Raw genomic sequence first — 12464 nt, forward strand, 5'->3', positions numbered from 1 at the left:
TTCCCTTGCACCTGCTGCTTATAATGTCAGAACTGTACAAAGGTCCTAAGAAGTGACAATAGGAGCTGCATGTCACTGATCTTCAGTTTACATATTGCATGCCTAAATGGATCTTGATTTCAGCATGAATAACGGAGATTTGTGTCACATTTTTTTGTAAACATGAATTATGTATTCACTATATACCCAAATTTTGCATTCAGATGGCTTAAATCTTATAAAAGTATATAATGCTTTCAGGAATTTGCACTTTTAACTATGTCAGATTAAAAAAAAAAAGTATTTCTGGGCTGATAGGATTGTTGATTGTTTATAGATTTGTATTTGTTAAATATAAAGAAATTATTAGAAATTTAGCTTTTAATTGCTGTCTGTCAGAAATCTGAGTTAAGCTAATAAGCCTTCAAAAGCCTTCACATTTGTTCCCCATGTTGCAGCAGAGGAGTAGAATATAAAATATTTCTTTTCTCGTACATGTTTCTTCCTTCAAATTAAAAATGTAATATTTATGAATGTGTTACTTACAAATGAAGTAAGTGGTTGGCATAGGTGTGAGCATCCAGACATGAATAAAAGGCAGAGCTAATCTGAAATACATGCTTTGAATTTTGACCCTGCTTACAAACGTGCACACACTCGATTTGAAGAAGGAACTCACTGAGTGTTGACAAACATATGACATGGGTTCAGTCTCACTTGTGGCTTTCAGGCACTGCTGAGCATTTATTTTATAAGCAGTAAGAAACTGTTACCCACTTGGGATAAAAAGGCGTGTACCGTATCTTTGTGCTTATGAATTTAGATATGACAAATGAAAAGTCCTATTTTGTGAGCTCCATTTAATGTGCTGTGTATTTCCTCATGCATTTGATAAAAGAGAAGAGCTAAACAAAGGCTTTGTGGTAGCTGCTATTGCCGTGTTTCAAGAACAGATTGGAGTGACAATCTGTCTCTTGTGTTTTTCCCTCGTCTAAGAAGGAAGTAGATAGAAACACTCTAATTCCAGCCTCGTGCTGCCAGCCAGTCCCACCCCTGGGCAGGAGGTGAGGAGAAGCACTTCACAGCCATCCTGCAGAAACTCCTTCTCTGGTGTGGTGTTGTCCTAAGTGTGTTGCCCAGGGTTTCGAAAGCCATCGCATGATTTAATCTCGGTATTTCAGTGTTTTATTTAAAATGAAATATGGGAAGGCAGCATACAATCTTGTTTTGATGTCTTAAACTTATATTTAAGTTACTACTGTGATGAAAACCATACCACTTCGGTATCCCTACTTTGACATGCTTACATTCCTAGACTTGCTGTTGTCAAAGGTAATGAAGGTTTCAAACTGTCTCTGAAGCAATGCTGGAAGTTCAGTGCTAATAGACTTTTGGTTTTAAAAAATATCTCTGTTGAAGTTACAGGGCTTGTGAGCTTAAGCCCTAATGATTTGACAAGGATATTTGTCAGCCCTGTAGCTGTTAATTGGAACCGTAAACTTCTCAGAGGAAGCTGATCCTCACGATAAAGAGAGGAGGAAAGCAGAGCTGTGTTTTGTATAGGCCATTTGCATTTGTCCCACAGTGGTGAATTGGAGCCAAGCACTGTGCAGACACATCTAAATACATCTGGAACAATCAGCTAGGTCAAGCCAGGCTTAGTAGGTCTGGGTCAGTATGAGCCACGACGTGCCGGGTTTGGGCAGCGCGGTGCTAAACCCCTGGACTGACACTGAAGCCCAAACTCTCACCACGAGCTGGTGCTCACCCTCCCCCAAACCAAACCTCTCCTGTCCTGGGAAGGCACCTTTATCAGGAGGGTGGTTTTCCCAGGGTGAAACTCATCACTTGCAGTTCGGGTGTGCTGACCCCTGTGATTTCCACAGATGCAGAGCTAATGAATACAGCTGTAATCTGTTAATAGGTGACTCATTTCAGACCACGGCAAAAGCATTTTATTTGTAGTGTGAAATACTGCAGTAAGGAAAAGCATGTGCCACAGACTTGGGATAGGGAAGATGGTAGCAGAAAAGGGAATATAACTGGGATTAAAGGCACAACAAAATTCCTTAAACATCATATTCAAAAAGTGCAAGTAGTTGTGCAAAAGCATAGGAAGTTCATAGTGGCAGATAAACCTGAAAGCACAGTGCAAACATCATAGTACCTGTAGCCTATTTACCAGTCAGACCCTCCTTCTCCCTCTCTGCCCTCTTCCACCTCTGCCCCAGTATCCAAAAACACCTGAAATGTATGATGTTTTCCAAGGTGTGTGTTAAGACACTTCATTGCTCCAACCAGAACAGCTTCAAAACAACAAACCTAACTTCTGATTTTGGTTAAAAGCAAAGCTACTAATACAGATGAAATGTGAATAGCATTGATTTTTGGGCAATTTTCTAAGGACAAGCAGGATACATTAGCAGTCTGGAAATGTCGTTAAAGACTGCAGTAAGGAATATTGGAGAATATTTAATTTAGTAAAGGGCATTCCATGTGGATCTATGCAAAAATGATCAACTGGCAGTGTAAGACAGGGCATCCAGAGAAAGAAGTACCAAGTAAACAAAAGTAAAAATATGCTTCCTTTATGAATTCAGACATATTTCTGTATCTTCCAACTTCTTTCTGAAACCATTGAAATGGGCTTTAGAATCGTAGAATCATGGAACACGCTGGATTGGAAGGGACCCACAAGAATCATCGAGTCCAGCTCCTGGCCTTGCACAGGACACCCCAGGAGTCACACCATGTGCCTGAGAATGTTGTCCAAACACTTCTTGAACTCTGTCAGGCTTTGGTACTGTGACTACTGCCCTGGGGATCCTGTTCAATGCCCAGCCACTCTTGGGGTGAATAATCAACAGCTAAATCTCCCCTATTCAGTTTTATGCTGTTTCCTGGGTCCTGTCACTGGTCACTAAAGAGAAGAAATCAGTGCCTGCCCCTCCACTTCCCCTCATGAGGATGTGGAAGACCCCAATGAGGTCTCTCCTCAGTCTCCTCCAGGCTGAACAAACCAAGTGTCCTCAGCCACTCCTCATACACCTTCCCCTCAAGGCTCTTCCCCATCTTTATTGTCCTCCTTTGGACACTCTCTAACAATTTAATATCTTTGTTATATTGTGGTGCCCAGAACTGCACTCAGTATTCAAGGTGAGGCCGCCCCAGTGCAGAGCAGAGCGGGACAATCCCCTCCCTCGCCTGGCTGGTGATGCTTTTCCTGATGCCCCCAGGACATGGTTGGCCCACCTGGCTGCCAGGGCACTGCTGACTCATGTTCAGGTTGCCATTGACCAGGCACCCCCCAGGTCTCTTTGCTCAGGGTTTCTCTGCAGCCTCTCATTCCCCAGTCTGTACACACACACACGGGATCCCAAGTGCAGAACCCAGCATTTGTTATACTTCATGCAGTTGGTGATAGCACATCTTTGATTTGTTGAGGTCTCTCTGCCCTCAGGGGAGTCGACAGCTCCTCCCTATTTAGTGTCATCAAATTAGGAGGAGCTGTCGACTCCCTTGAGGGAGTTTAGTTAGACAATAAATAAAATCAGTGAATATGTTTATAAATAATGTCATGCGACAGTCTGCAAAGTCACCATCTAAATAGTGAAGGGATTCTAAATAGTCTTAGAAATGTTAGATTTGCTGGTTTTGGGAGGAAGGAGTAGGATAGAATGACATGAGTATAAATACCAGCATTCTTTGATTTTATTTATAGCTCATTTGGAAGGGTTTATTAGTTTTTAATTGATACCTTATGGCAGAGTTGCACCAGAGAAAGATAAGTTAGATAATGAAGTAAGAAAAAATGGTCATGGTGGGTATGTCATCCTTTGTATATATATTGTTACAATTTTCCTGTTGATTTCCAGTGCAAATTATATGCAGCATATATACGTGAAGAAATGACATAACTTTGGACACCATAACAAAGGAAAGATATTGATGTCCAGGGCTTTCATCTGTTAGTATATTCGGGATAGTAGCCACTATTGATGTATTTAGTTCATAGGAAGAGAAACACTTAATACAAGTATCATGTGAATAAATACAATGAAATCACAGCATATGGAAATCACTCCCTGCTGTTTGAGCCACGGTGGCAAGAACCTGAATCTTACAGTGTAGCACCTTGGGAAGCCGTTTCCCTTTACTTTAAAGAAAAAATGTATGGAAGGTGAACTCCTGAGATTTCCACAGCTGCAGCTATTTCATAAGTAAATGGTCACAGGTGATATAGAAGGAGATTGTCCTGTAAATAATCAAGCCAGAACATTCTCATAGAAAGGATTCTTAAAAAAAGTCTCTGTGTTTTTGTATAGAACCTTTATTTAATATCAAGTGGGCATGGAAGTACTCAGTTTAGGATCATTTCCATTCTCCAGGTGGGGCACCCTAGATGAAGCTCAGACTTGACACTCATCAGAAATAACAGAACATTAAATATATTATGCTCAGCCCTGTGTGTTTTATGGTGCCTGTGGAGACCACCTAGCTGCATTCTTTGTCTTGAAAATTTTACATTATATATTAACATGTGGTTTTTATTCATACTATCAAGTACCAAAAAACAATCTCTGAACTCCAGGCTTCCTATGTTTGTTTAATTACTAAAAATGCAATTCTTGAAGAAAAAAAAAAAAGAGTAATCACTGTATATAGAGAAAAACAAATCTGGATCTCTAGTTGATTACAAAAACAAAAAGCCTTTCTGCCTTCTCACACAAGAAAAGAAGAAGGAAAAGAGGCAACAAAAAATGAACAATCACAAACTCTGTCACAAATACGTTCTCTCAGTGAGGCTCCTTCCAGTGGTCATAGCTGTGACAGTGAGGAACAGGCAGTACATGGGTCAGTGGTCAGCCCTGGGTGAATCTTTTGTTGGCAAACCATCTCTGATGGTTGTCAGAATAGAGCACAAATACCAAGGACAGTGGCTGCAGGAGAGAGGTCCTAAATGTGAAATCAGATTGACTGAGGAAGGAGATCACGTGGTTTGGTGAAGGGGCAGAGACAGGCAACACTGTTCATCTCACCTCCTGTGGTGTCCTGGGAGGTCACATTTTGTTGTTTAAAACATATATCAAAAATCCTACCACTGGCATTGGAATGAAGTGATGAGCTCAGAATGAAAGCAGTCCCATAGCAGCCTTCAGAGTTCCTGGAAGTGCTGAAGATGGTTAAGTTTCTCTTCTCAGATGTTCAGGAATGATCCTGGAGGGCTAAAACCTCTTGTCCAATGTTATGGAATGTATCAGAAGTAATTTTAGGAAATAAAGTCACTGGTTTGCTCCCTAGTCAGTATTAAAAATAAAAAAAGAATTTATATTGATGCAATAAACCAACTTCAGTAGTCACTGTTAATCCTCCAAACAAAATAATTGCCAGTGTTCTTAGAAAATGGAGAGACAAATGATTAATTCCTGCTGTGGGGTGTGATGTGTGCTGGATTAACTGAAAGATTTAGTTGACTAATGGTTGGGTAAGTCTGGATATATGCTCTTAGGATCATAACACTGCTACAGATCTTAAAATCCTCCGTATGTGTAATAACATGGAAGCTAATTTTTCAGCTTGCCTTAAAGCCTCATTCATAGTTTCTGAGAACTTTGGATCCAGATTTAATGTGAAAAGTCACTTGTAATCATGTGAAATGAAGAAGTTGCGATTATAATGTGAATATTTTCTTGGAAGAACTAAATGAGTGGATTATGTTCTTATCCCTCATTTAATAATACCTAAATTAAATAGTCCTAAGGAAATGGAGGATTAACAAATAAGAAGTATAATACACAGCAAGCAGTCTAGCTGAAGAAAGACTACATAATCTAAAATATCCTCAACTAAATCCACTGAAGCAAATTTAGCAGGGAGACTGAATTACTTGGGATATGTGCGTGCTTACAGTGGCCCATTTGGGTCAAGGCTAAAGTTCAGAAAGGATAGAGCCTCAGACTGCCTTTCTGCCCTTGTACCTATCCAGTGCATGAGTGGAGGGCCCCAGCTGTGAATGGACATAATCTTCTTAAGAGTAAAAAATCTAAATATTTGTGTAAAAACAAGCAAACAAATGTAGCACGATAGCACACAGATACTCTGGGGGAGCTTCAGCTTGTTGTTTGTGCATCTCTGTGAGTCACCCTGCAGTTCTGCTCTCCCTGAGGTCAGCTGGAAAAACTTCTGTTGACTTCAGTATGTACAGAACAACAGTTCACCGATACAAATTTTTTATTATATTCTCCCAAACTCACATTTTTCCAAAGTTGTAGAATACGTTTGAAGATGGATCCATTTCATATACAGCTGTATTCAAAAGTGTTGGTATTTCTGCCTGAAAGCTGCAATCAATTTCTGTCGTAACAAAATGGCAAATAGAGGTTCTAATTGACATCAGCAGAGAGTAAGGGCATGCATTTTGATGTTGCTTAGTGACACATGTTAAGGACCCAGGTTTCCATTCCTTGCTGCCTTCTTTTTATCTAAAACAGAGCTTCCTCTCCGCTTTTTTTCCAGGGCCGGAGTTGGTGTGACGGGTTCTAGGCAGACACTGTTTTATGCAGAAGTAACAGACCAGATGAGAACCAGTGGAGGAGGTGGCCAGCCCGAGGAAGGAGAGCTGATTGAAGTTGTGGAAATACCTTTAGAAGAATCCATGAAGTTTGCTTATGATGAGACTTTCCCAAAGACGATGGGTGTCATCTTCAGCTTCATGTGGTTCCAAAACAACATAGCACCCAAATTACCAAAGAAGTAAAGCACCATGATCTTAAGAAAAGCTTTCCTGCTGGTTCTGTGAATACAGAAAGCTGCAATTCTTCCTGACTTATCAACTCAACTTCTCACGGAGCAAATCTTTCTTGAAATAAATTTGGAAGTAAAATCTGAATTAAAATCCTGACCCAATCTCCATTATTAGCAAAACACTTCCTGGCATGGCTGGGGCCGGGATTTGCCTTTGAGAGGCAAATGTTGATTTCTGTGCAAAGGTTAAGTAAATGTGTCCAGTCCTCCTTTTTCACAGCACTGTTCTGAAGAGCTGCTCAGGCCCTCAGTGTGGCTGCCACACGAGCCTGTCATCATGGTCTGTACGTGACAGCTGTGTATTCACTGCAGGTTTTGATACTTTTTGGAGGGAAGCAGCAAACCTTAATAGTCACAGATACCTTAACTGTGTTCCTGAGTCCAGCACAACTTCCAGGGAGCAGCTTTCTCTGTGGAGTGCAGCTCCAGTGCAGAGGAGGCTTTTGCATTTCTGAACATGCAGACCTTTATCATAAGCAAACACGTCTGTAAATCCTTCTGCTATCGTGTCATTTTGACAATAGAGCAGCTGTAAGATTATGTGCTTCTGTTTGTTCCCACTACAATGCCGAGCAGCAGTGATGGTGATAGAGGGGTGAAGGATGGGGGCTTCTGCTGGAACACATGCTCCTTTGTTTGCTTTATGGGTAATACTTGATTAATTAGATCAAACTTTGTCCTCTAGGCCAGGACTAGAGAGGCCAAATTCTTTTAATTTGACTCAGAGGTGAGTACACTACAAGTGATTTCTCTGAGGTCTCAGTTTCCTTATAACCCAAATGGAGAGAATGGGACTTATCCCTCAGATAACACTTCTGGGAATCTAATGATTGGAAGTGCTTAATTTTTTTTTAATCATGATTTGTGCAGTTTGCATGGAAACCTGTGCAACCTGCACAGACATACTGAGCAACACAATTTGATTTAATAAAGTGGCCTAACTAGAATATATAATAGACCTTGTATCAACATAGTTTAGATGTGAACTATTTGTCATGTGAAACTGTTATGAGCATAAATGAAAGAGAATCGATTCTGTCAATTTAATTATGCACTGGTTTATGTTATTAACTGATTTAATCAACATGCCTACGTTGCGTGTGCCTCCAGGAATATTGAGGTGCTAGGGGTGTTTAGAAGATGAGGACTGCAAATATGCAAACTTGAACTTAGCAGCTGGAATAAATGCAGCACATCAGGTGCCTGATGCTGTCGAGTGGCTGATTTTACATCACTGCATGTCTTAAGAGGTGTATAAATAAACAATTCTTTTTTTAAAAAAAAAAAAAAAAAGCTTTTAGAACTGCTACTTGCTGGTTCTTTTGCTGACTTGGAGGAAAGGTCCTTGGAAAGCCACTGAAGAAAGAGCAGCCTTTGTCTGTGGAGTCAGACACTTTTTGTGAGAGTTCAGACACAGCTATGTTGAGCTGGGCCTGGTCTGTGGTGAGTCAAGGGCTGAGTTATTGTGAGAGGCAAATAAATTCTGTCTGTCTGATGTATTTACATAGGAAGGTGTTTTAAGGTGGGGTCTCCACTGCTCTGTCTAGGACAGTATGTCCTGATTGCTGCTGAGCCCTTTATGAACTACTTTTATTCCAGGCTGTAGTTACCAAAGTATCTATTTGATTCCATTAGAAATTATTAAATTACACAGCAGATTGTTACCTGGTTAGTATCAATCTAAAAAGTGTGAGTGTATACATGTCAAAAGCCTTTTTTTCTGTATAATGCAGTAATTTTGGAAAATAAATTGGTGTACTGGAGAGTGTTCAGAGTTTGAAAATTTTCAAAGCATCATTTGTTTATTTACACTGTTTGCACCAGAATTACAAATGGACACAACTCCACTTCTAATGAGGCTCTTCATGTGTTGCTGAGAGCTTTCCTCCAGTCAGACATTCCCTCCCCTGCCACATCCAGGACCTGGAGTCGGTACCTCACAAAGTGCACTCCCATTGCCTTGACGACCATGGTGAGAGCCCGTGGCTTTGACCCTCCTGTGTGTGATGGACATTCAGGGTGTGATTCAGCAGTCTGAATACACAGTCCGCTCTTCCCCAGGGTTCTGCTGGGCACACACCTATAAAATCCTGGGGGGCTTTGGTGTCTCTGAGGCCCTTTACACCCCAAAGGCTGCTACACCCCGTCCCTGTGCTCTGCCTGGCTGCCCACACAATATGCAATTCTCAAACAGAAAGAAAACAATCACAGGATTACTTTAATTTTCTTCCCCAGTTTTAGGAATTTTCCACAGAAACAGCAGTGTGATGCAATATAGTGAAAGCTGTACACAAAGCAATGGAGTATCTGGTGTTTGAATTTGCAGTATTAAATATATATCTTCAAACTTTACTTTTTCCATGGTAATTTTGGTGGGGATTTCTGTCAGTAATTAGGAAGGTTTGAGAATGTGGGAGAAAGGGCTTGAACTTTTTTTTTTTTTTCCAAAAAAGTAGATGATTCATATTTATAAAAATAAACCCAGAACAATTCAGATGTCAATTCTGTCATCAGGGCTCATTTCAAAGATCATAATTAGAGCAAATCCAATATACATCGGCCAAGCCCAGGCAGGAAAAAAGTTCTTCTAATGGAATCTCGGAATTGCGTCTGCATTTTAGATTCAACCTTCAGACGTGCCACCACTCATGCATCCATGGAGAGCGAAGAGTTCAGAGTCCCCGTTTGCTGCTAATGAATACTGGCTCCAGCCTGCAGAACTCTGATCTGATCTCATCCCACCGTCCCCATGAGATCAGTGTCTTTCACTCAGTGGTCTGCATTCATAATACAGATCTGAGCATCTCTGCCACCTCCGTGATGTGACTTGGAGATATAAAAATAATCTAATGAACCCAAAGTTATGACTTAAGACTTCTAATGAAGCATGAAATTATAGAATCTTGAATGCAGTGTCACTGTGGGACTCACTGTTAGGTGGCAGAAGAGACGTCACCAGCACCTTTCAAGCACGTGTGTCTCGTTTGTTCCTGCTCTTTACGACCCTGTTTGTAAAGTGCCTCCAAGGCCTGAGCTCCTCCCGGGTCTCATGGTATTTAGCACCGAACAGTGACTAAAACGTGACGTGATTAAAACGTCTTCTCTAAAAGGCTGACACTGTAAATAAACGAGCCGAATTACACCCTGAGGTTGGTAGGGGCAGACACAGGGATGGGGCACGGGGTCCCGGCTGCCCTCCTCCCCTGGACGCGCAGGGATGCTCCCTGCGCCGCTGGAAGTGCTGCCCTCGCAGGCGGCAGCTCGCCTTTTCCCGCTCCCTCATTACCATCCCTCCCCGACAACCATAAAAGCCACGTTCCCGACTCCCCACAGGGCTGCGGCCGGGGCCAGGCCAAGGGCAACCGAGATAATTGCTCCTGAAATACACGTGCCGACCGAGCAGGGCGACCCGCTGGACAAATAGGATTTTTTCTAAATTAGGGCAATTGCCGGGCGCGCTCCATCCCCTCTCCGGGGCTCTATACATAGATGAAAGGCACGCCCAGTTGTGCAATCTGTTGCAGCGGCACACCTGGCGCTGTCTGCAAGTCTATTCACAACCGTCAGCAGGTGCGAGGTGGCCTTTGTGGCCATAAAAGTCCGGCTGGGCGGCCCCCGCTGTGCGCCCTGTGCCGCGGCCGCCCCGCGCAGGGGCAGGGGAGGCTCTCGCAGATTAATGCGGTTGTTTGAAGCTGCTGGGAGCCACCGCCTGAAGCTTGTAGGGGATCAGAGTAAGGCCTGTGCACACAGAGATGGATCTGCAGCTCCTCAGTGTCAGCGCCGAGGTGGAGGCAATAGGCAGGGCAGTGCTGCTGCCTGAGCAGGGACGTGGTACAAGAGCAACCTGAGCAGGTGGAACGTGTCCCTTTCCATGCCAGGGGAGTTGTAACTAGGTGATCTTTAAGGTCCCTTCCAACACAAACCATTCTATGACTCAGTGATGCAGCAGGTCCACGTTTCTGCAGCCCCAGGGTGGTACAAGTGATTTGCAATCGAGCCCCTGTTTTGGAACTCAGCCCCTCCAAAAAAAAGGATTTTGCTTGCTCTGATTTGGGATGCTACACCTCACACAGCACAGCACTAAGGTGGAGCTCCAAACCCCCCATCCCCAGTCCATGCTTGGATTTTATTTAAGGGAGGGCATGCGGGGCTTTGGAGCAGGTTTTCAGCAGGAGTTTTCGCTCCTACTGGTTCACAAAGGATTTTTCTTGATATAAATGAAAAAAAGGGATGCTCATACAAATCCTGCGCTGCTGCAAAAGGTACTCCTCAATTAGTCTAGTACTTCAGAGCCAGTCTCACTCTTTAATTGGGAAGGCATTTTTACAAGGACTTTAAATGCTCTCGAGATGAATCATGAGGGAAGAGAGGAAGAATTCATAACAGCTAAATGGCCCAGATTTGTGGTGCTTGGGGCTCTCTGGCCTCAGGACTGGCTTCAGTGCATTTCTCGTAATTGGAAATATGATCAGATACGTATTAAACTCTGACAACCATGCACTGTACTGCTCTGCTGCTGAAGTGCTCAATATCCTGTGCTGGCTTTGGTCTCTAATAAAACATTCAAAAGCAGTGGCGCTCTGAGAAACCCCTTTTGGACACTTGGTTACGATGAAAATGGGCTGGAAATAGGCAATGGGGGGAATGGCTGTCACCTGTCATCATAAACGATGCCTCAGAATCGTTAACAGAAAGATCCCTGGGCTCCTCTTGTGCCTTCCTGTGGGTCAGTTCTCAGGGTATGGGTTTGATGGGTAGAGCATTCAAGAGTAAGATAAATATGATTTGATCATTTTGCAAGAGCAAAATGTTGCAGTGCTGGCTACAGACACGACTGTGGCAGCCAGGAGCCAGCCTGGGCTCAGCCACATCCGACCAGCTGGGCATGGACCAGGTGCTGTGTGAGCCCTGAGCAGTGTGGGCCCTTTCCAAAGTCCTCAACAGCTGATGGTGGGCAAAGATGGGTTCCATGCCCTGTGAATGGCACAGCCCAGCCACCACCTCCGAAACCTCCCCAGGGCCTGGGGCCATGAGAATTGCTGTGCCCCAGCCTGTTGGTCCCCTCCAGAGCTGCAGCTGCTCCTGTGAGCCTGAAGATGGGGATGGGTTTGGGGACCAGAGTCACTAGCAGGGTTTCCAGAGCGCTTGGCCAATGGAGGTGGTGTTGGATAAATGTGCCTCCAAACTCCTGCCCATCGTGTGGGTCCCTCCAGCAGCCCTGCCCTGGCTTGTGGGGAGGGGGTGTTTGGATAACACTTGCTCGTGCAGCAATCGCTAAAATAACTGGACAAGGCACAGTCACGCACTTGAGAGTGCGAGAAACAATTTAAGAAATGTTCTTGGGACCAACGGCGGGCGCTGTGCAAACAGCTCCCCGGGGTTTGTGGAAGGGGCCCCGGCTGCCGGCCCACCCGGCCCCACAGGAATGCACTCACACCGATAACCCGCTCCACTCCTCCTGTAACCTCCTTCGTTTGGCCCTTCAGGCTCCCCCCACTCCCACCCTGGGGTTTTGGGGTCCTCATTTTGCAATAAAATCAGGAAAACAAACCCAGAGGTATTGCAAGCCCATGCCGTGCTTTTAGTGCCATTAGTGCCTCTTCTCTATTCGCAGTGAGGGTGAGGGACTTTGTAAGGACTTCAGCACTCCCCATGGGTCTCCCCAGAGACAAAACTTTGGG

The 12464-nt window shown here is 43.7% G+C and overlaps 1 protein-coding gene across 2 annotated transcripts in view; it reads left to right on the plus strand.

Annotated features, from left to right (window-relative positions):
* The window catches only part of NUDT14 (nudix hydrolase 14), a 60609-nt gene extending 52619 nt beyond the window's left edge, over positions 1-7990 (plus strand). For both annotated transcript variants that reach the window (XM_027894454.1, XM_027894455.1), the window contains exon 5: positions 6496-7990. In XM_027894454.1, coding sequence (XP_027750255.1) covers positions 6496-6736 — 241 coding nt within the window. In that variant the 3' untranslated portion in view covers positions 6737-7990. The remainder of the gene's footprint in view (positions 1-6495) is intronic.
* Positions 7991-12464: the final 4474 nt, after the last annotated feature.

Source organism: Empidonax traillii, unplaced genomic scaffold (genome assembly GCF_003031625.1).
Source record: "Empidonax traillii isolate 1590-97213 ecotype Southwest subspecies unplaced genomic scaffold, ASM303162v1 scaffold428:size834259, whole genome shotgun sequence".
In the NCBI taxonomy this organism is placed as follows: Eukaryota; Metazoa; Chordata; class Aves; order Passeriformes; family Tyrannidae; genus Empidonax; species Empidonax traillii.